This window comes from Phalaenopsis equestris, unplaced genomic scaffold, assembly GCF_001263595.1.
Source record: "Phalaenopsis equestris unplaced genomic scaffold, ASM126359v1 Scaffold218760, whole genome shotgun sequence".
Lineage (NCBI taxonomy): Eukaryota > Viridiplantae > Streptophyta > Magnoliopsida > Asparagales > Orchidaceae > Phalaenopsis > Phalaenopsis equestris.
The window spans coordinates 127862-152122 of record NW_018237177.1 but is presented as its reverse complement, the minus strand read 5'-3'; the positions used below and the strand labels follow the sequence as shown (position 1 = coordinate 152122).

The 24261-nt window shown below is 32.0% G+C and overlaps 1 protein-coding gene across 3 annotated transcripts in view; it reads left to right on the top strand.

The window, feature by feature from the left end:
- The first annotated feature begins 2343 nt into the window (after positions 1–2343).
- Positions 2344–24261, top strand: part of LOC110037327 (sucrose nonfermenting 4-like protein) — a 69115-nt gene continuing 47197 nt past the window's right edge. Inside the window, exons 1-7 of one of the 3 annotated variants that reach the window (XM_020741950.1) lie at positions 2344–2477; positions 2615–3167; positions 4378–4465; positions 5034–5216; positions 9788–9922; positions 10024–10083; positions 11123–11212. In XM_020741950.1, coding sequence (XP_020597609.1) covers positions 3097–3167; positions 4378–4465; positions 5034–5216; positions 9788–9922; positions 10024–10083; positions 11123–11212 — 627 coding nt within the window. In that variant the 5' untranslated portion in view covers positions 2344–2477; positions 2615–3096. Of the gene's footprint in view, positions 2478–2608; positions 3222–4377; positions 4466–5033; positions 5217–9787; positions 9923–10023; positions 10084–11122; positions 11213–24261 lie in introns of all 3 variants that reach the window. The other 2 variants (XM_020741948.1, XM_020741949.1) reach the window with 2 other exon arrangements.

Genomic DNA, 24261 nt, shown 5'->3' with positions numbered 1-24261 from the left:
TATATGCTAGCTTGATGGTCTATAAATTGTCATGCTTCAAATGTCTCCAATTAGCAAGGAGAGTTTAGGCACAAAGTTTAAAGCCAAACTGTTGAGCATTGGATATTATTGTAGGTTAAGTTGTAGCGGGATACTTCTTATTAACATACTTTAATTTGAAATGGTCTGAATCATATCTTGGTGGGTCCTTATGAATTTCATTTCTTTTTTCTTTTGATTTTAATGATTGTTATATTTTTATGATTATCTTCCTCAACAAATTGTAATAAGCCCAATTGTCATATGGAATATACAAAATCTTATAAAGGTATTCAAAATGTAATCCTAAAACACCTTTAAGATCTCTTGGAACACCTCTAGTTCATTTATCCTTTCTACATTGTTGAGCTAATCCACCCACCCGCATTAGGAATATTTTATGTTTTAAACTATGTTCAGTGTTTTATGTCTTAATTAACCCATGAGTAAAGACATTGGTCAATTCTTGATATTATAGTAAGGGTCATATGGACAAAACCATAAGGGCACACCTGCAAAGCATTGGGAAACCTACACTCTTACCCTTCCATTAAATTTGATCTTATAGTATCTCAAGATTTCCCATTACCATTTACATTGTCATATGAAATTGTTCCTCAAATGATGCGACTAAACTTAGTTTACTACCAAGCTCGTAGTACCAGGGGCAAATTTATAATTTTGTAAAAGTTCTATAAAGTGGGCTTAATCTTGATTAAAAAAATTGAAATTTTCAAACCACTAGTTGAGGTTCCAAATCAGCGAATCATTAACTCATACACCCCACTCTTTGATCATCCAAATTTTCATTTCTCTTCATATACCAACAATTCAAATAATTTCCATCTTACCCTTTTTTAGAAAATGTCATGAGTTGGTTGTCACCCTAATTACCATTTATATTTCAATATTTTTAGTGAGCTTATCATCACAAAAATTTATCCCGTTATGCTTTGATCAAACCTAGAAATTGATTAAATCAGGTTTAGAGCGTAAAACTCCAAAATTACCATCATGCCCTTAAGGTTAATGCCCACATGACTCTCACATTTTTGCCTTCATGATCATGAAACTTCTCTGACCTCTTACTCCTGGAAGAATGAAGATGACACAGGTGAATTATATTTTTTCTGATATTTATTTATTTTTTATAATCATTTATACCAATACTTATGAATTCCCAACGATAATTGGTTTAATTGTCCAAAACATGTTCTATGTCCTTAGAAAAATTTTATAATATTGCTAAAGGTCAGAGGAATAATTATGACAATTTTCATAATTATTTGGATTATATTATTATTATTATTATTTTTAACTAAATTTTAGCAAGAAAAAAAAGTAGAAAATTTATTTTTAAATTGAAAATTTGCTTACATTTTTATTTAATCCCTATGACTTTAGTGAACTCACCAAACAATATTTTATATTTTTCTAAATTTTATTTTATTTTTTATAATTTTTTGAAGTAAACAGAGGCAATTACCATGAAAAATTAGGATTTTTATGGTTATGAGTGTTCTCTGATTTTGGAAAAATCAGGAAACCTCCTTAGAGGCATAGTGAACAAATCCTAAAAATTTCATGCCATTATGATAAATATTTGATTTCTTTATGATCTGATCAAGTTTTTAGGTATTTAATTAAGTAATAACTAAATATTAAATAAATATTTTTTATTTTTAGCCCATCAGATTCTCCTCTATTCACTTAGCACACTTCGTATATTTTGTATGAATATAACACCTATTTGTTTAGAATTTTTATTCTTGTTTTAATTTAATTATTTAATAATCATTTCTCAATTTTTTATTTCAACAAACAATTTTGTTAATACTTTTATATATTATATACTTACAAGTAAATTACTATATTATTTAACAAGTGTGATTCTATTAAATATTCATTTTAAATTAATTTAAGCCCTTAAAAACCATTTATTAGCATGAAATTTAACCTAAAACACATTTAATCAATTTAAGAAAATATTTAAATATCGTAATTAATTTTAAATAAATTAAATATGAAATTAAATTAGACTCTAAAAACAAATAGTGCTCTGGCGTTGCTTTCCAGAAATAGGTGTGCGGGAAGGCTTTTGCTGTTTATTGCCCGTAACGGGTCGGGTTCGACTGGGACCCATCTGCCCGGGAATCTTGGGCAGGCCGCTAGATGGCCTAGCCGTATTCTTGATTCCTCATTGGCCCACTTGCCAAACCAACATTAGGACCTTCTGATTTAATATGTACGGTCCTGATCTCATCTCTCACCTCCCGCCCTTTATTTTTTTCCCTGTTGCCCTTTCTCTACAAGGAAAAAAAAAAAAACTGAGGAAAAGAATAAAAAGAAAAAAAAAAGGGGTAAAAAAGAAAAGAAACCTTCGCTTTCTCCTCCACACTCTTGGTTTTCCTCGAAGAATCCCCCGGCAGCTTCGATCCGACAGCAATGGCTAATATTCTGTAAGATTTCTTTTGTTGGCTTGCCGGTGTTCTTCTCTAGGGCTAGGGTTTCCAGACTTGTTGCTTTTTTTTTTGTGGTTTTTATCGCGGTTTTTTCTTTTGTTTTTGATGATATATTTCGGTTCCGTGAGGCTCAGCTGCAGAATGGGGGAAATTCGTAGTTTGTGAAGAGGGCGCTGGTATTGATGATAGTGTTGAGGCACCGGGGTTGGAGATGCTGAGGAGCTTGCCCTGGCGAAATTCCGGGATTTATGTTCATCGTAGTTGTCTGTGAGATTGAGGCTTCTGGAAATTTCATGCGTGTTGGAGATTCATATTGCTATATTGCACGGAAATGCGTGATCTGAGGGGCATTCTGTGCTTGAGAGGATCTCGTCTCAGACAGGAACTTTAAAATTGGATGCTGGATTTCGTGTTTTTTTTATATTTTTCCGTCGTTGGGAGGGGCTTCATTGTGATGGGATATGCTTTGTTGCGCTATCTGTTTCCATGAGGTCTAGCTTTGGAGAAAGGCATTGGGGTGGAACTTGGGTTATTGCTTTGTTGACTTCAGATTCTACTACAAGGAACATCTTGGAAGTGAAGAGGGATAATTGCGAGCTAGTTTTCTCCGGCAATCATGTTTTCTTCCGGAGTGGATGCTTCACAGGACTTAAGTGGGACTGCAGGCGCTGTGCTAATTCCCACACGGTTCGTATGGCCACATGGGGGAAGAAGAGTGTTTTTGATTGGCTCTTTTACAAGGTCATATTTGATATCCAATGGAAATTTGACTTTTTTAATGCCTTTAAATTAGTAATTATCATGCATAATTATTTTTAAGGAAGATTTATATACTTACCACTCAAGTCCTTTGTATTTACATATCTAAAACCTAAATTTCAATTCTTACATATATGCCATCTTACCTATGCATGAAATATGTATATTTCACTTTTTTAAAAGTTAAAAAGGTGGTATTTTTTATGTGATTCGAAAGATTTGGGAGTTATAAATGTAAAATGTAAACTTTAGCTGTTAGATATTACATGCATAGGAATTGGGTGGTATATATGTAAATGCCCCTTCTTTTTTTTAAAAAAATCTAATTCTATAAACATTTTCAGTGATATTTGTTTTATAGACTACTGATGTATGTTACCAGATTTACATGCACTTTTTTCAAGAAAATTTCCTGGAAAATCCTACTGACACTTGGTGATGTAAGGATTTTAATACTTTCTTTATTTAAGAAAATGAGTCTAACTTTGAAGAAATGTAGCTTCCAAAAAATCTACACAAACACTGTAGTTACTTTATCAGTTGAGTAGCTGGACCAATAAAAATCCTTTCCAAAATGCACGGCTTTCCTTAATTTTGATTGGGCCATCTTAAAAGTTGACCCTCAATGACTTTTTTTCTGTAGTTTTATTTGAATAGTATATCAATAATTTTTGTCTTATAATTCTGTGGTTGGTTTTTTTTAGTTGCTGTAATATTACGTTTCAATATCATTAAAAAAATTAAAGTTTAAGATACTAGTGAAATGATTTTCTTTGCCTTAGCGGTTTCTGAGTATGTTTTGGCGTGTAAGTCTCATGTCAGTCAAGCCCTCTACATAATTGGTATATTTTAAACCCCCAAATAGTTTTTTTTTTTTACATTTTAAACTTTTTAGAATTTTCTTTTTACTATTTGTAATTGCTACAGCTTCACCTAATTAGTCATCATTCAACAAGTTAACTTGTATTGATATGTTCAAAGAGTATGCTGTATGGCTATTAGTGAGAATTATATATTTATATGCAGCTATGAGTGAGGGATGTTGTCTAATACCAACACTGACTTTATTGTATATCTCACATTTTTGTTTCAAAGTTCAAAATTTGTTTTGATGGCCTTCTATTTTAATGTTCTTTAGGTGGTCTGACCATTTACCTATGTCTCCAATGGAGGATCGCCCTACTGCATTTCAGGCTATTTGTAACTTGACTCCGGGATTGCATCAGGTAAGGCCTCGTATTGTTGACTTGATTTTGCCATGCTTTGTTTTATAATTTATCTGTAATGATTCTGTTCTACATTTATTTTAATTGGCCAATGATCCAATAAACTTTAAATAATGGATATGAAAGAACTTATGTATTGATATTGTTTTTTTATTTTGTGTGCTTGTGATTCACATTTGATGCTTATTCACTTTAAAAGCAAGCCATGGACCACTGTGCGCTAAGGTCCCTTGCCTCTTATTCTATGTTCTATGTTCTGTTATGTAAAATGGTGATTGTAAGCTTTTGATATGATATCTGTATATGATCTTAGTACTTTTTTAATTTCCATTTTTATAGACATTTCATGCAAAAATTCACGTAATCGTTAGTTTAAAACTTTTATGCATGCATATATATTCATTATTTGTTCATTCATATTTATTCATTTTCATGTCATTTGGCTAGATAGAACACGTGCAACACTCAATTTATGTTCTGTATCATACCCTCTGTACTTTCATATATTTTTCTTTTGACAATTCATATATTTTGAGGATGTATCCATAACTTTTATCTTTCCAAGCAGTACAAATTCTTTGTTGATGGTGAATGGCGTCATGATGAGAATCAGCCTCATATGTCTGGCAATTATGGTATAGTGAACAATTTGTTACTAACCAATGAGAATAATCTTGTTCCTTCAATTCTGAGTCCTGGGGCTTCTGGTAGCAGAGAAATGGACGTGGATAATGAAACTTTTCGACGCACGGTTAGTGAACTATTCTTTTAAGAATATTTTTTTTTTAAATGCCAAACCCCAGTATTCCCATACTGTGAAATTGATGTTTTGCTGTGCTATTATATTTAGTCTTCATACTGCCTAAATAGGGATCACAATAATCTTGCCATTCCATCTAATAAAGATTGATGTTTAAGCCGTTAAAAGAGGGGCTACTTTTGGAATATTGTAGGAGTTAATTCATACCATGCAAATTATGGAGCGACTATTTTTATAATGTATATTTTGTTTAGCTTTTCTTTTATTTTGATTTCATTGTAACAAAACTCATCTAGCTTTATTTATCTTGAGTATGTTAAAATTTTAATTTTATTGAAATCCTTTTTTTTAATGAATAAAATATATATCTCAGTTGTGCAGCTTTTTTTGTCAGCATGCAATATAATAAATAAAAGAAAATCTGAGAAAGAGCTACATAAGATTTATAATTAAGATTACTTGTTATCATAGATTCTAATTAATTGAAATCCTTTCTTAGTAAGAATGTAATTTATTGTTTGCTTTATTAGAATCATTCTTTTAGAGCGAATGAAATATATATCTCAAATATTTAATCATTTTCATCAATAATTTTTTGTCGAACATGTCAATATAAACATGCATGGATGTCTGCAATTGTATTTCACTGAGACATAGCTTTGTTGTTAATTGTACCCCCCAATTTGGACAGTGGGACTATTTTGGTTTGTTCAAGGAGTTTAGTGACTAATGTATGATTTTTATATGGTTCGGAACTTAAATTAGCTTGTTGCAAATAGTCAGGGACCATTTTTTTTTTCCTATTGTTTTTAGATTGTTTATGAGAAGGTTGCATTCATTTAATGCAAAGCAAAGGTTTGTATTTTCTTTCCTTTTTTTTTTTTGAAAGTGGAAGCTTTTTTCTTCATCTGATTGGTATGGTGCATGAAATTTACAAATAAAATTAGAAGTTTTACTGATATGGTTAACTTGTTAGTTGGAATATTTTTGCACATGGTCTTCTATTTTTAGAATGGGCATATTGAAACATATGTTTATTGATTCAAAACTGAATTATAACAATTTCTGTAAAAGTTCGTTTGCAGTTGGACATCATAGCATAGCTACCTTTCAACTCTTTTTAGTAGCTAATGTTTTCTGTCTCTTTTCCTAGGTAAAGTCCATCCTTGAGTGAAGAAAAATGTTGAATTCCTTTTTAAATTTTTGGATATGATTTTATTTTTATTCAAAATGCATAAAAAATAGTGGGTATGATTTGTTTTGGTGGAGAGAATTTACGTATTACTTTCTATAGTTATTTTTTTTAGCAGTTTATCCTTGTCAATTAATTCTCAAATATGGAAGAAAGTGATTGGTAGTTCAAATTTTGTTGAAGAATGAGGTCTATATGCATATTTTTGTATCTGTATTTTAATAAAGTTATAGATGATTTCACGCTTAAGATTTTATAGTAAGCTATCTCTCTGTCAGGTTCAGTTTCTAGTTGAATGCGGTACAGGTTTATTTTTCTGTATATGATAACATGGTATTTTAGAAAATTTCCAATGAATTGCTCTTTGGTTGAGGTTTAAAATCATAGATAAGTTTTCTATTTTGTTCTTTATTTAAAAATTCAGTTGTCTTATCTACTTTTCCTGGTAAACATCAGAAGTATGGTGCTTTCAATTTTGAAGAAAAGCCAAAACCTTATTGATATGTGATCTATTTGTTCTTCTTGGAATGGGTGTGAAATCATATTGTTATGGAATATCTAGGTTCTCTCATTTTTGCCAAAGGATTTTCTCCTACTTGATCTATCCCTGGCTCCTCTACATTACAGCAGCTCTCTATGAATCAAAAGATTTTTCCAGGTTGCTAGGAATTTACCTTCATGTTCTAATTTTCCTTGTTGTATAGGCCTTCATTGTGCAGTGCCTGAAACTTGCACATTCCTGAACACGAGCTTTCAACTTGCTGGGTTTTTGTCTAAATAAAAGTTGCAGACTGATTTGAGTTTGATCACTAAGTTAACAGCAAAATAGTGTGCTAGGGTTGATAATTTGAGTAAAATTTTCTTTATTCACTTTAAATTTGAGTAATATTTTCATTTACTAGAACTAAATGAAAATATGACACTAAATAGGACGCAATGGAGAAAAAGGATTCATGTAGCCGACCCCACGTAGTGGGATTAAGGCTTTGTTGTTGTATTCACTTTAAATTCTGGCTGTTTCGTTATTCACTTAAAATTTTGGCTGTTTCGATGATTGGTTCTACAATTTGGCAATACATTCAATAATATTTTTGGCATTTCATGAAGCCTTGTTTACCAATTTAGAGATGGAATCTTACTGTATCAGCCTCTATCTTGGTAAATTTTCAGGTTGATGACCAACAAATATTTTGAATAACTGAATTGTGAACCTAAGGCTAAGGATTATGATACCGGAGTTAACCAAGCAACAATAGGAAAACAAATATTATTAATGAAAAAAAGCCAAATAGGCAGTTACAACCACACATACACTGAAATGAGAAATAATAACACAACACAAACTCACACTAAGGTTTGATCTGTGGGTGGTGGAGGTCGTCTAGGCCGTCTGGAGGTTGTGTTAGGTGGCTGGAATGGGGTGGATGAGGAGCGGCAGCGAGTATGGGTGGCTGGAAATGCTGTGTGGCCGGAAACAGCAAGGGGGAGGGCTGGATATCAGGTCGGCAGCAGCAGAGGGTGGTATGGATGGCTGGGAGGGCTGTGGATTGCTAGAAACAGCAAAGGGGGAGGACTGGACAGCAGGTAGGTAGTGGTGGAGGGTAGTAAGGACAGTTTGGAAGACTGCGGCAGTGAGGTAGGTGGGTTCGGGAAGGTGGCAGCAAGTGCAACTGCAGAAAAACAGCCTGGAAGGGTTGTTTGGCGGCTGCAGCGGGGAGGAAGGATGACAAAAGCGGAGGGAAGATTGTGCCGGAAGGGATAGTCATGGATAGTCACCACCTCGACATGAGATACATCCAAAGCACCACTCACCCTTGGATACATCCCTAGAAGGAAACTGAAACAAACTCAAAACCTGAAACATAAGAATCAAATATATAAGTCCTGGATAATTATGATTGCGCCCATGGCTCAAATGAGGTGCCAAATCCAAAGGAGGGAGCCGGTCGGCTCTCCCTCTTGCCTGGACCGGTTAGGCCGGAATGCGGGATGGGGACCTCATCAATAAGTAAGAACTAGAGTATAGTCCCAGCTTGCTTTTTGATTATTCTTTATTCTTAGATCTCTTTATTTGGTCTGTCTCTTCATAGGGTCCATTTATTTTACTTAAAACAGATTGCTCTTCAAGGAAAATGCATCAAACAATGGTCTGATAAAGGTTAAAGTTCATCCTGATGATAACCGAGTCTACCTACTTTTGACAAATATGAAAAAAAAAAAAACTTTGTGTGTACCCCTAACTGGATTGTTATCTATTTTGGGTTCAATTTGCTGTCCAGCATGTGTTTGACTTGTTAGTAGGCTCAGGAGTTCCTAGCTTGAGTTTTAGGATGGCTCTAGCTATTGATGGGATTGAGACTGAGCTGGCCATGGCTTAGTTATGGCCGAGCTAGCTAGTGAAAATATTGTTACTCCCGAACATTTTGCTGAATGTATTTTTCTTATTGTAAAAAATAAGAAGAGAAAATCTGACTTTGATGTCACACTGGATAACCCACCACTGTCATTCCTCTATTACTCTCTTCTTCTTTTTTCTCCATTTCTAAAACAAAGGCAGTATCATAGTGTGCAGCCTCTTCTCCTTTTTCTCTCCTTTGGCTTCTTGTTGAATCCATGTTCCTTTATGGATTTCTTTAAGCTAAGCTTTAGCTTCTTTCAGTACTCAATTTGAACTAAAAACTCGAATTCTGCATGAGTTGATTTGACCTTGAGCTTGCCTAGAATGAATATTTTCGGCTTTATTATATACCTTGTGCCGAAAAGTTACAGGAACATTGCTCACATGCTGAAGGAAAGATTATGTTAGGAAAAGATTTATGTGAAATTAAAGTATGATTTTATTGATGACTTTTCCATTTTGCATCCGCTAGATAACAACTGGGCCTTATAGTAAAAGCCTACTACTCAGTTGTGTTAAGAAATCTATAGTGATCTTGAAGTCACGAGCTAGTATTTTAAAAGGCTAGAGCTCTTTATATAAAAATGTATAGTGATTTTGAACTCACGAGCTACTTTTTTGCAAAAGGAATGCTTTGTCCCTTGGATTTGATAGAAAATTTTGCCATAAAATTTGTCAACATCGATGGCTTTTTATTTTCCAGTATGACTGGAAAATAAATGTTTTATAACTTCCGCTTGAAGTTGGATGATAATTGATTTTTCTAGTGTAACGTGGACTATCCTATGGGCAAGGTGATGATCTAATAGACTGATACCCTTTAATGATGTAGAGGTAGGTAGGATAAGGTTTTTTGGGCATTCTGTATTTATTTTCTTTGACAAAATTTAAGCTTTTTGTTTTAAACTATAGAAATGCTTCTTTGTTCACTCAAATAACATTTTAACTTTGCCAGTCTATTGTTCAAAATAGGTTAATATTTCTGGCAGTTCGGTACAAGAAGCAGCTCTAAGAATATCTGAAGCTAACATAGAGCTGTTCCGTAATCAAATTTCTATTTTCTTGCTCTCAAATACTGCTTATGATTTGCTTCCAGATTCTGGCAAGGTATTGATGCCCTTTGAATACAACATTTCTTTCACCGTAATATGTCAAGTCCTATTTTGTGGGTACAATCCCTTTGGTTTTTTGCTCATGTGAAATTTCAGGTCATTGCTCTAGATGTCAATTTGCCGGTGAAACAAGCTTTCCATATCCTATATGAACAGGTAAACTGCTTTTTATATTTATATCCTTTTGTCTTGAAATAAATGTTGAAGTCTAATCTTGTTTTAATTAATTTGTAATTTACTATAGTGAAAAGTAACTATTTCTATTCAGTTTTTCAAGTTCATTCATGTTATTGCTGTTATTTTATTCTGTGGAATTTGACTACTGAAGTCTCTTTGGATGACAAATGTCCATGCTATTGAACTTCCATTCATTGATTATCATTGCTGTAGTTCTCAATTATGATTTCTTTTGCAGAGAAAATAATATAAAATGTATTAGCTACTGCTCACATCATCATTATTGGATCATTCTGTTGTTGTCCATGCATCATTTGTATTATCTATTGAAAGTTTCTCTTGCAATATGGTAAATTTTCTGTGGTTAGCTATGTTCCATTTTTTTGCTTCTGCATCCATTCTCATGTGGCTGCATTTCTTGCTAACAGGGTCAGCATTCACTGCCATTTTCTCGTGCATTGCTACTTCAGAGTTGTGTATTCTGATTATATACATTTTATTGTCCTTATCAAAATATTTAGGGGCTTTTACGTACATATCACCCAATTGCTATATATTTGCATTTCTAATTTTGTTTTTTGCATTTTTACCGCTCAAATCTTTCACATCACATAAAAATACCACCAATTTAACTTTTAGAAAGTGAATACAAACTTTTATGCTCATCCCTTCTGCTACTGTGGGCGTTTATGTAAAAATTAAATTTTAGATGTTAGATATGTAAATACATATGAATTCAGTGTTATGTGTATAAATCTTCCAAAATTTTAATATAATGTGCAGGTATTTCATCTTAGGTTTGAAATTGATACCAAACTTCAAGCTTTTACATGCCATTTAACAAAAATCTTGGGACATCTAATGAACGCCTTCTCATATATTCATTGAATTTCTTTCAAGCATTTTTCCATGACTATTTTAATTTTTCAACGCTTGAATATTAAGTAATTTATGTGAAGCTGCGTTATTTGATTAAGCAATAAAGCTTGTTTATTTTCTAAGGGCAAGATATTTTCAGGAAATTCCTGTTGCTCCTTTGTGGGACTTACACAGGGGACAGTTTGTGGGAATGCTGAGTGCTTTGGATTTCATTCTGATACTAAAGGAGGTACTGCATATCCTAATTTATTTTTTATTCAATTCTTTATTATGGGAAGTATAAGTTTTAGCTAGGTATGGCTGTACATTTGCAACGTTAAAATCTCTTTGTTTTGTTGGTTGTCTTATTAGATTAATTTCAATAGAATGTTTTTTTGAATGATATTCTTCTGTTGTTCCAATGGATTTTCTTTTCATCTATTGTAGCTTCTTTAATTGTAGGTTTTGAGAAACGTTGAGGCCTGTTTTAATTGAATATTTTGGATTGGGTTTTTTATGCATAAAAATTGCATCATATATGTAGGAAATACATGATGTTTTAGGTTCGCAAAGTATAGATTAAAAAACATAAGTTAAAATTTGTAGATCAATGACATCAAAATACTTAACTTGAAAAACACGAGAATTATAACTCAAATGATGATGCAATGTTTCAATAAATCCAAGAAAACTAGCGAAAAATTTGAACATTGCAAATTTCACCCACAATTAAAATTTTGTCAATGCAATTAAAATTCACGTTATATTAAATTTGAACAAAATAATATTAGTCAGTCAATAGCATGTACAACAACAACAAAACCTTTATCCCACTAAATGAGGTCGGCTATATGAATCCTTTTTCTCTATTGCGTCCTATTTAGTGTCATATTTTCATTTAATCTAATAAATTAAGATCATTTTTTATACAATATGCCCAAGTCATCCTAGGTCTACCTCTGCCTTTCTTAACGTAAGTCGAATCTAGAATATCTACTCTTCTAATCAGATCATCAGATGGTCGACGTTTAATGTGACCAAACCATCTAAGACGATTCTCTCTAATTTTGTTCGTCACTGGAGCTGCACCAACCCTATCACAGATATGTTCATTTTGCATTTTGTCTCTAAGTGTAAAGCTACTCATCCACCTAATCATTCTCATTTCAACAATACTTAACTTAGTTTTATGCTTCTGTTTTAAAGGCCATCATTCAGCGCCATAGAGCATTGCAGGTCTCACCACCATCTTATAAAATTTTCTTTTCAGTCTAAGTGACACTCTTCTATCACACAATAGGCCCGAAGCATTCCTCCACTTCAACCAACCAACCAACTTGAATTCTATTAAAAACATTCCCATCAATATCACCATCACTTTGAACACTAGACCCTAGATATCTAAAGCGTTCACATCTTTTAATAATTTGATCACCAATAGTTAATTTGATCACCAATAGTTACATTAGTTACATTTCTGTCACTATAGCTACTATTACTAAAATTACATTCCGTGTATTCATATTTAGTTTTGCTTAAAAGAAGGCCTTTAGACTCCAAGGTAGACCTCCATAGTTCAAGTTTTTTCTGAGCTTTTTCTCTTATCTTATCCACGAGAAGGATATTTTCAGCGAAAAACATACATGAAGGTACATCCTCCTTTAAGTGTCCAGGAGACCATCCATAACTAAAGCAAAAAGATATGGGCTTAATGCCGATCCATGATGTAAACAAACAGAAATAGGAAAATATTTGGTCAATCCTCCTTCTGTTAATCCTCCTTGTCAATCCTCCTTCTGTTCGAACACAAGTAACAATTCTTGTATACATATCTTTAATGACTTGAATATAAGTCATATCAACACCTATCTTCTCAAGAACTCTTAAAAGATAGCTGTTGGAACATTATCGTAAGCTTTTTCTAAATCAATAAAAATTATATGTTGACTTTCTTATTATCTCTGAACTTTTCTATGAAATCTCTCAATAAATGTATGGCTTCCATGGTAGACCCGCCCGGCATAAATCCAAATTGATTGTGAGAAATCTTTGTAATATGTCTTAACCTATGTTCATTTACCGTTTCCCATAATTTTAAAGTATGACACTTTAACTTAATTCCTCTATAATTGACACACTTTTGTGCATCCCTTCTCTTAAAAATGGGGATCAAAATACTCTTCCTCCACTCCTCAGGCATCTTTTTACTCCCCTCAGGCATCTTTTTAGTTTTTTAAATAATATTAAAGAGTTTAGTAAGCCAAGAAACTCCCAAATCTCCTAAATATTTCCACACTACAATTTGGATATCATCAGGTCCTACAAACTTTCCACCATTGGATTTTTTTAAAGCCTCCTCAACTTCTTGATAGAGGAAATTGTTAATCAAAGTGAAAATAATTCAAGTCTTGTGTCGGTACTAGTTGATACCTTCCTCCAGGATTAAATAGTTACATTAATTGCTCTCAATTAAATTATTCATCTAAATTGCACAAAAGATTGAAATTTGAATACAAAATTTTATTGAATTAAAAGTTTTCCCATTACTTGCTGCATATTATTTAATTATTTATTTCTCATCTCTATGTTTGTAGAAATTGTTGGCACAAAATCAACCCAATTTAGTTTCATATCAACTTAAAATTCAAACGTTTTATGTACAACTTCACAATTATGGTAGAATGAAAGGAAACCAGAATATTCCCATAACAACATTGTCTACAATCCACAATAGACAAGTAGAAAGTTACGGCACAATAAGGAACCATAGATTAGGAGGAACAACATTTATTTCAAGCTCATGTTTGACACAGTCATTAATCATGTAATGGAAGGCTTGTAACAATACCCGAAATAGGCAAAACTGTAATATCGAATTATGCAAAACAGTAATATCAGATCAATAAGAACACAATACTCCCACTTTTGACGGTGATTACAATCATGCAAGACAACAAGTCAGAAGCCTTCATAAAGTCATAAAGTAGTCTCGAAGGCAACATAGTAATGAAGTTTGTTGTCTAATATAAATGTCACTTATAGAATTTTACTCTGTCAAATTTAGCAAATGATGTTTGTAAAGAAAATGTTGACATAGATTTTGTGATTCCTTCAAAGTAATTTAGAAGTTATAATAAAAAGGTCTTTCATGCTAGCGGACAAGGTTTCTCTAGATTCTACACTTCTAAGTGGGCAAAGTCTCATCAGTTATTTTAGCTTCAATAATAGTATGAGTATAATTGTTTGCTAGAGAATTTGTTTTAATAAAAAAGAGTTGGAAAAAGAGAAGGATCTGAGCATATGACACTGGGCTCATGAAATAAGGTCAAATTAAGCTCATTAAAAACTAGATTAATGATAGTTTCTTGGGATCAATATATTAGTTCTAATACTTTGCAAATTTTAAATGATATTGCTTTTCTGGCATATAGTTTCTTAAAGGTTTTCAATGAAAGTCTCTTTTAAATTTAAATGCATTATAATTTTATTACCAAGTTTAAACTGCACATTCCTGTTACACACATCAACTAAAAGCTTATATTGTATAGTTGATTGTCAATTATCATGGGTGCTTTCGTGCTCTTAAGAAAAATTATGTAAATAATATGGGATAAGTAATAAATATATAATTAGAGATGAATATGAATTGTAATGGATCCTACTGGTCCGTGATTGCTTCTTAGAAATAATCAGTCCAAGTAATTCAAAATTAAAAAAAAATCATGAGTTAGGACATGTTTAGGGGGGGAATACCTTTTTATATAAATAACCAAATTGATTGAAATATTTACTACGATGAATTGTGCACTTCTGAAGCTGTCTAGTTAAAAATTTTAAATTTTGGATTTATTTTAAGACATTTGCTGTTATTGAATTCTTTTTACTATTGGTGCAACCTAACTCTTTTCACAAGACTTTGTAGGAACTAGTATATGAAGAAATAAGAATAAAAAACAAAGTCAATATTAATATGATCATTTACTATTGAATAATATCGTCAAATAATTTATTAAGTGCATTTTTAGATTATTCATTTGATTCATCAACTATAATTAATATAATTGTCTTAGTTTCACATTTATGCATATTTTCAATTATTATTAGAAACTTAGATATAGATATGATCACATAGTTAATTTTACGTCAAGTTTTAATTTTGACACCTGTTTGAAACAACGAAGGAAAGGTTAATGGGATTTTAAAGCTTAGGGGTGTAATTTAAAGTGTACAGGGCCATATGGATTTAGGATTTATGAATTTATAGATAGGTCTTTGGACAAAGTTGGGCACATTCATTGACTGCAAAGATTGCTAAATAGCTTAGGTTCATGAGCAGGATGCTCTAATGTAGATGCAAGTTGGATACAAAATCATTAAACATAGATTCATATTATATTTGCAGATCATTTTCTGATAAAAAAATTCTCAAAAGAATATCAGTAAACTATAGTATGTTTAATAAAATCCAATTTAGTTTATGCATAATTCTTTCATTTATGTGTTTCATTAGGTTTTAGATGAATTGCTTTTGAGCATTTCTTAGGAGTAAGTACTTGTGCTAGTGTTAATAGAATGCTTTTAATATGCTTTAATGCAAGATCTAAAGAAAGCCTCAAATATTGTTTTTGGTCAATTGTATCTGAGTTCATTCCAAACTTCTTGTGTAAGATCTTTAATGAGCAGGTAAACACGCCAAAATAATTTAAAGATAAATCATGTGTGCCTATAAGATCTATATACGTTGCATAATGTTCAATCATATTAGTATCATTTTGTTTAGAGTTGATCATTCAATTAGTCCAATATTAATATCAAATATTCCTTTTTATGTTATTTTTTCATGACAAACCATGTGTATTAAAATAATTAAGCGTGTATAACAATTATTTTTAATGAAGTATTTAAATTCTCAGAATTAAATAAATGATAATATTAAAAAAAAAATTTCAAATTGATGACCCACTTTGAAATTTATTTTGAATATACTTTTAAGTGAAATTTTGATTGGCCCGAAAATTGCCTTGGCTAGTATCATATCTTATAAGATATTTAAATTTCATCTTTTTATTTTCCTGTTTAACTTTGTATGTTATCCTTCTTTTGTTGACATTATGTTGCAATCTTAAGTGTTGATTTTAATTAACATATAAAGATTTGAGGTCTAGGGTTCTTAATGCAATTAAATGATATGATAAATTACATTTAAAGAAAGAAGCTAGGATTTATAGATCAAAGCTTACAATCGATGTGTGAAATGTGCTCAAAATGTTGTTAATATCTAGAATGGTCTTTTTGTGGTCTAAAAACTAGCCTTCCATGAGGTTGGGATACAAAATTGATCAGTGTAAGAGATAAATTTTTTATTATGAAGATTTTAATTAGGCATATTATTATAAATATCTATTGTAAAAAAAGTTATTAATCATTATATAAATTTTCATAAAAAAGTTATTAATATATTATATATCTTAACATGTGTTGAAATGTTTATATATAAGTATTAATATTTATATATGTAGAATATTTAGACATGATCGCTTAAAATTTTTATTAAATGTAATATTTATTATTTTTTTTTTTGAAAAGCCCAAGGGCTAATTTTATTGAAATAGAAAAGATACATAAAATGTTGTATGAGAAGGCTCAATAGAGACATCCTACCCATACGATATCTAGTACAATACTACCCCAACAAAAAAGATACAGATAGACTCAAAAATTTAAAACATACAAAAAACAAGTAGCTAGGGACGAGTCAGTTTAGTCCTGCCTCTTCCTCTAGTTTTAGGAACAGAGTCAGATAACAAACTTTGAAGTGTCGTGTCATTGCAAGGAGTAACCAAAGTATCATCCATTAAGTTTCCAAGTTGGAATGTGCCCCAACCTTTTTCTTCCGCTGAGAAGTGCAAACCTGTCATTCTTCATCTGAAGATTGACTCATGTGATCCTTGGTCTGATTAGATACAGTCGTTGCAACAGCGATAGGTTACAGTGTATGTAAAGTGTGAAATGCCACCTTTGCACCTGATGCTTCCTGAATAAGAGCTGCGGGGCTATCCTGACTTTCGGTTCGACTATTATCGCTTATAGTATCGTTAGGAGAAAGATTTCCAGGGGCAGACACCATTTTCTGTCTTGTCCTGATTCTCACCTCAAGTTGGTTGTCATCAGGTTTGCCAGGAGTGCGTTTAGGCATGTGGGGTGCACTAACAACAAATTCATGTTTTTTATTGGTTCTCAACTGTGGGTGCATTCTGACGGGTGTCCAAACATCTTGCAATACTTGCAGTAGTAAGTTTTTTGTTTCATAATGATTTTTTGCCAATAACTATTGTGAGCAGAGCCAAACCAGACTTCTTCTACATCGGGTGTCCAAACATCTTGCAACACCTTCTTCTATCCATTTCAATCAAAATCGTTGCAATAGAGGGCCGTGAGAAATGAACTGTATGTGTGTCTACCTGCAAATACTTTTCGAGGATAGTCCCAATTACTTATAGGATATGTAGGTCAAAGAATTGTAGTTTGAGTTCAGGTAATGAAAATCAGATAGGGGCAATTGAGGGTTCTTGATTGGGATCAAAATCAGGGATCCATTTGAGCAATTTCATATGATTCCCTCTATTGTGATGAATTTCTTTAAGAGAATCCTTCTGTAATTTTCTTCTATGCTCAGCTATATAATAACGTGTCTTCCGTCGAAAAGACCCACATGCCAAGCCTCATTTAGTTTGAAATCTATAAAAACCTTCCTGATAATCTCCATCTTAGGGCGACCTAATTGGAATTTTCCAACTAGTAAAAATTTGTATTTTCCTGCACGAGTTAAAATTTCAACGTCAGAGAAGAATAGTGTTGGTTTGCCCGCATTTTTTTCTACTTTTTTTATGAGATTGCAATCTGCATGTCCTGCAACAGAATCATAGAACATCTGCGGGAACATCATACTATCTATAAGGTGGAAAGGTAGCTGTGTTTGTGAACTTTGGTGGGATTATAATAGGCGAGGGCGGCGGCGTAGGAAAGCCATGAGGCCATTAGCGTGCTTTACACAAGCACAACAGGTTGGCGCAGCTTGCCTATGAGCACCGATGAAACAGTCGAGCGGCTTTGACGTAGCAGAATGGACGCGAGTCCAGAAGACGACGCGACCTCCAGATGGCGACGAAATCAAACCGCAGCAGACGTGAAGACCTTGTATCAAATGGAGCAGAGACGCGAGCTCCAGAAAGCGACACAAGCTCCGGATGACGAGGAGGAGCACCCTTCTTCTTTGAGCACGCCGAATCGATTGACGGGGGAGAAAAACAATAGGGACGCTTGGTTTCGCCATCGGGCGAAACCCTAGCAGACGAAAGAGCCATGTGAATGCGATAATATTATATATATATTTATATATATATAATTTTATGTAAAATAATCTGTAAATTAAATAAAAAATAAAAAATAAATCAAAAGCAACCATGCTTCTCCCACTTTAAAAGAAATGGACTGGCATACCAACCACGGGAGAGCCATGGCTTTTGTCAATCTTTTTAAAATTTAATTTCATAGATAAATATATATAAAATTTTGTTTTTACAATATTTATATATAATTATATCTATGACATGTTTTATTATATCATTTCATTTTTTTAAATAATTTTATTTAAATATATATTTTTAATAATGAAAATTCATATAATAATTTATTTTATTTTTTAATAATGAGCATGTGTTAGACTCTCCTTTGTAAATATTTCTAGCTTGCACATATTGATTTTGTGTGCTCACCTTGTACATAGGTAGATATTTTGACTTGTTCTCGTGTAATACGTTCAGTGACACATGGAGCTATTTTTGGGTATCTTTGACACTCAGAAAGACATCAGTATATTTCTTCTTTGGGAATAGAAAAGAGTTGAACATCTTTTCATTGCGAGCATGATACTGCGCCAGCTATTTACAATGTTGCGTACGCATTTTCATATTGTCTTGGCCCCTAATCAAATTATTTGTTGTCATAAACAATGAGGTCTACGGTTATAAAGCAATTGGAAGGTTTCCCTCACAGACAAAAATTTAGTTCAAACAAAATGGTAAGGACTCTAGCGACCCAATAACAAAGTATTTAGAAGAAATCTAATATTAAAACTATTTATAAGAAATTAGATAAAAAATGTTTTGCTAAAATGAAGAATATCTAGAGGCCACGCTGGAAAAGTTGTTGACTTCCTTTGAATTTGGTAGTTGTGCTTATATCTCATTTGAAAGAATCACGTCAAACTTGCACGAAAGAGATTGAAACTAAAGCAATAATTTTAGCGAATTAAAAATTTTCAATTAAATGCCTCAAACTATTTATTTATAACATCTGTTGAAATAATTAATGTGGTTAGTGCAAGATTTGCCCGAATCAATTTTAAATAATTATAAAATTTGAACTTCAGTTTTAGCACAACTTACATTTGCAGTTGGCAAAGAGGACTGGATCCCATAGCAAATAGGGGAACGTCTTGATGCTGAAGCAAACCATAAATATAGCTGAATAGTAGTTATTGCAAGCTTGTACATGACATGGAAATAATGGAGGACTTGTACGATCTCTTGGATATGGGTGCAACTGTAACATCATCAGAAGTATGGTGCAGCCATAAATATGGATGAATAATATTTATTTAAAAATATTGTTCCACAAAATCAATAAATCATCAAATGAATGATAACACAATACTCACTCTCACCATGGTAAGGATAATCACTTCAAATAACAAAGCTATAAGGGCAGCATAGTCACGAAGTTCATTATAAATCCATATATATCAATTTGATGTTGGATGTCTTAGGTTCCTAATTTAGCTATAATGATATTTTGAAAAAATTAAGATTCACAACTTTAAGACGACTAAATATACAAAAAACTGATTTCTTTAGGTGCAAATGAGAATATACAATAATCATAACCTAAATGAGAATGCAATGGTTAATTAAATTTGAAGAAATTAACAATAAATTAGGTTCATACAAAATCAAATCTACAATTGCATTTCGTTCACTACAATTGAAATCTGTCATGTCACCTTTGAATAAAATCACAAACTTTGGTAAGTGAATAATAAAATATGTAGAAGAATTGGATCAAGAAAGAATTCACCGAAGTAAGAAATATTTGGGCCTCACAATGGTGCCAAAAAGATGACTTAATCTGGAAACTTGAGGGATTCACTTATAACGTCTACAGACAACTTTGAAATTAGAATAAGAAATTTTATTAATTCAAAAGTTTTCTCCTTAGATAACTTAGACTTTCTAATAATAGAGTTTTCATCCCCAAATAAGGAGATGTTGAATTTAATTCTATATAATCCTAAAATTTGAACTTTAATTTTTTTACAAATTACATCTACAATAGAAAGATAAGAAAACATGTATATCCCTATCACGCCATTGCCTACAACCCAGAACAGATGGGCAAAAGTCACTATGAGAGAAGGAACAGATAAGGAGGAACAACAACTACACCAAGCTCATTTAAGACAAGTGTAATAGAAAACTCACAACAACACTTGAAAACTAGTACGACATAATTCACGGAAAAAAAACAAAACTTGAAGTCCATAAAAACAATAAAACAACTATTTAGCAAAATTGGGAAGCCACATGAATAGTGACACACAACACAATAAGGGTAGTCATTTAAAATAACCAAGCCAGAATTCAACATAGCATCAATGAAGGAAAGCATATGGAAATAGTCACAAATTTTGCTATATTTCGGCATCACAGTTTTATAAGGACTATAGGATTTTTGTGAAAGTTGATTTTACAGAATGTGGCCGTTGATGAAAGTAATTATTATTCTTCTGATTGTTTTGGGTGTCACTGGACAATTTCTTAGGAAGCATTTAGTTGCCTCCTAGCACAAGAATGCAAGATAACAGTTATTAACTTAGAGCACTTGCTCATAGAGGCGAAGCTAGAGAAGTTTCAAAGCAAGGGCACAAAATAATTTTTCAAAATTCCCTTAACATTTTTCATCTAGGCTTGGGATTGGCATTGGTTGTTTAAATTTTTTTGTTAGATACTTTTTATATATATAAATAAAATATATAATAATAAAAACTTATAATTTGTAAAGTATTTTCTTCAATTAATTGTAATATTTTTCATGTTTTTATTATCACATTTATATGCTTGTAGAGTACTTTGTGTACTTAAAATCACTGCTTTCAATTCATATTTCAAAGAGGAAGTTTTAATGGTCATGTGTGACACCGTCACCCATCACACACCGTCGCCCATCCGGCATCGTCGCTCATCTGATACTGTCGCCTGATCAAAGTAGTTGTCGCTGCCATTGTCTCTTTGACACTGGCATACATGTTGTCGGACCATCATTACTGGATCGACGCTGATGTCGCTGCCACTGTTGCTGTCAGACCTTTGTCATCAAACCACCACCGCTGATTCACCTTTGCCACAGTCATCAAACCACGGTCGCCTGTCTGTCACAACTATTGCCACCATTGCTTGGACATTGTGGTAGCTATCATTGGACCACCATCATCCGAGTAATGCCGTCGCTGTTGTCGCCTAAATCACCCATCGTCGGACAACTGTGGCTCGACTATCGCTACTGACCACCTTACCTAGTTGTCGATGACGTTGATATGAACTTTCATTTAATCATTACACAACTTTGTAGTCTGATATCCATGCATGAAATGTTTTTATAACACATTCTAGTTGATTTCAATTAGTTGATCAAACTTTCAATCAATTTTTTTTCCAAAAAAATATCAAAGGAGATGGGTTTCAATAGAAAAAAAAAACACATAAATCACTCAGACAGATTTCAGTAAATGATCTTTAACGTGTTGTTCTAATAACCCATATTATATCTCTCGCCACTACTCAGCAATTACATTTATTTGGTCATTAGTACATGATGGATATGATATTGATTATCATAAAAATATGTAATGATTTTCCAATTCCTATTCACATCATGTATGTAAATGTAATAATAAAAATAAAAATATAATATTTATTAAAGAAGATAAAGTCATTTGTTTAATAATTATAATATATTTATATTTTAATCATTTTCCTTATCATAAAAGTACATTAAAAAGCTGTATTTTTTTGCATAATCACTTTCTTTTTAACCACATTGCGTCCATAATCTATCCCACACCTAAAATTTGCCATGAAAAGGTGCCGGCCAATTGCTAATCACCTCCATAATCTCAATAAAATGCTCTAGACTGACATTCACCTACACTAGAATATCACATTTGAGTAATATAATAAATAGATTACATGAACAGCGGTACATCTCTATAAGGTAGTAAAACAAAAAATAAGTTGGATTCTACGCGGGAGTTGTGGAAGCCTGAATGTTTGGTGAATTCACAAAATTTTGTGGGTAATTTGCAAAATTATTTTTTGGATGGCCCCCACCCAAATCCGCCACTGCTGGCACACTACCAAATATTTTTTCCATTTATCAGATGTATCGTGTTTTTTTTTTTAAAGTACATCTTTACGTTTTGTTCAATCTATCTCATTCATCCATACTACTTTAGTTTGATGATCTCATGTTTATCAGATCTTCTAAGCCTATCATTAATTCATGTTAGAGTTGCATTTTTCTACTTTATTCAATTGATTATTTTAAATGATACAGTTGCAGTAGAGTTGATGCTTGCTTTGACTTTTCAAATTTAGCTATTAAGATTATGTGTTCAAATTTTATTGAATATCAAACATTGGTGGGTGCTAGCCAACGACTTCGATGGTGGTTTATGCAATTATGTTATCTCCTGTGACTATACTGCGGCTATATTTGTGAACATGCTATATGATGAAGCAAACTGAAGATAGGCTATCACGAGGTTTGTTTTTATGGGAAATAATACTAAAAAATTTCTTTTGACTTCTTTTGTTTTTCAAACTTGGGGTAAGTTATAGATAAGTGTGCATTAAGTTCTTACTATTTTAAAATCAACTAATCAGGTACTTATTTTTTTCTAGATAGATATATGAAATACATTACAAACCACGAATTATGTGTGGTAGCTATTTAGCATAACTAAACTTAATTCTAGAATATATTGATGACTAATTTTAAATAATTCCCTCATTTATCATATTGGTCTTATCAAGATTTAAAATTGTGCAATTTGGTATTGAGATATTTTATATTTTTGAGGTGAGACGGAAGCCTCAAGATGTTTTAAGGTGTGCGGCTTAGAATTGACAAATTGCATAAAATAAAAAAGCATCATACAAACATTAAAGAATGAAATAAACAGTGACACGCTAAAATCTTAACATTAAATCATATAGAAGTATCATATAAGCATTAAAGTGCAATAAAGAAGTAAGAACATTATATGTTAAATTAAAGACAACTGGTCTCTCTCCCACTCCCGAATAAAGTAAAAACATAGCAAGCAATTGATATTTGAATTTTTATTTTTGGTAGTATACGTCACTCCAATCACTCAATGAGTCTTTATTAGAATTATATCTTAAGTAGTTGATCTTTCTCATGTCTCTTCATCGATTATTTCAATGTTTTCCAACTTTCCTCCTCATCATCAAGCTTAATCATTTTTCTCGTTTCTAATCATAAAAAATACTAATAAACTTAATTGAAGTTTAAAATAATGAATATGTTGATGATTATAATTTTTATTATATAAATTTTTATTATATAAATTTTTATAAAAATATTTTCTCTAATTTTTGTTTAGTTATGTTAGACATCTTGGTCTTGCTTCTATCTCCATAAAAAAATCATCATTGATTTTTTTTTTTGGTTGTAAATTTAATAGCATAACACCATTATTATCATCCACAAATCTTTCTTTATCAGATGCGATATCATTACAAACTAACAAATATTTTTCATCCTCTGAAGTATTCTTTTTAATGAAAATATTTTTATCTTATTATATATAAATGTTGTAAACTAAGGGTTCATTCTTAAGACATTCAAACAGATTTTTTTAATATGAATTTGATTAGACGTATTCTAACTTTGCTCACAACTAGATGACAAATATGCAAGGCCTAACACTTAAATTGATTTCAGCATTGGTTGGCTTATTCTCCGCTTATTGAAATTGTGGATTAAGATAATATCTCTTAGCATGCAAATAACAATAAAATTGAACCTCTCATTTTTCATGAATTATTTCTCAAAATTTTTTATAGCTTGATTCCTCTTCTTTTAATTTATGGGTTATCAACAATTTAGTATCATCCATCATAATTATAAATGAAGCTAGGTAGTAGACTCTTTTTAAGC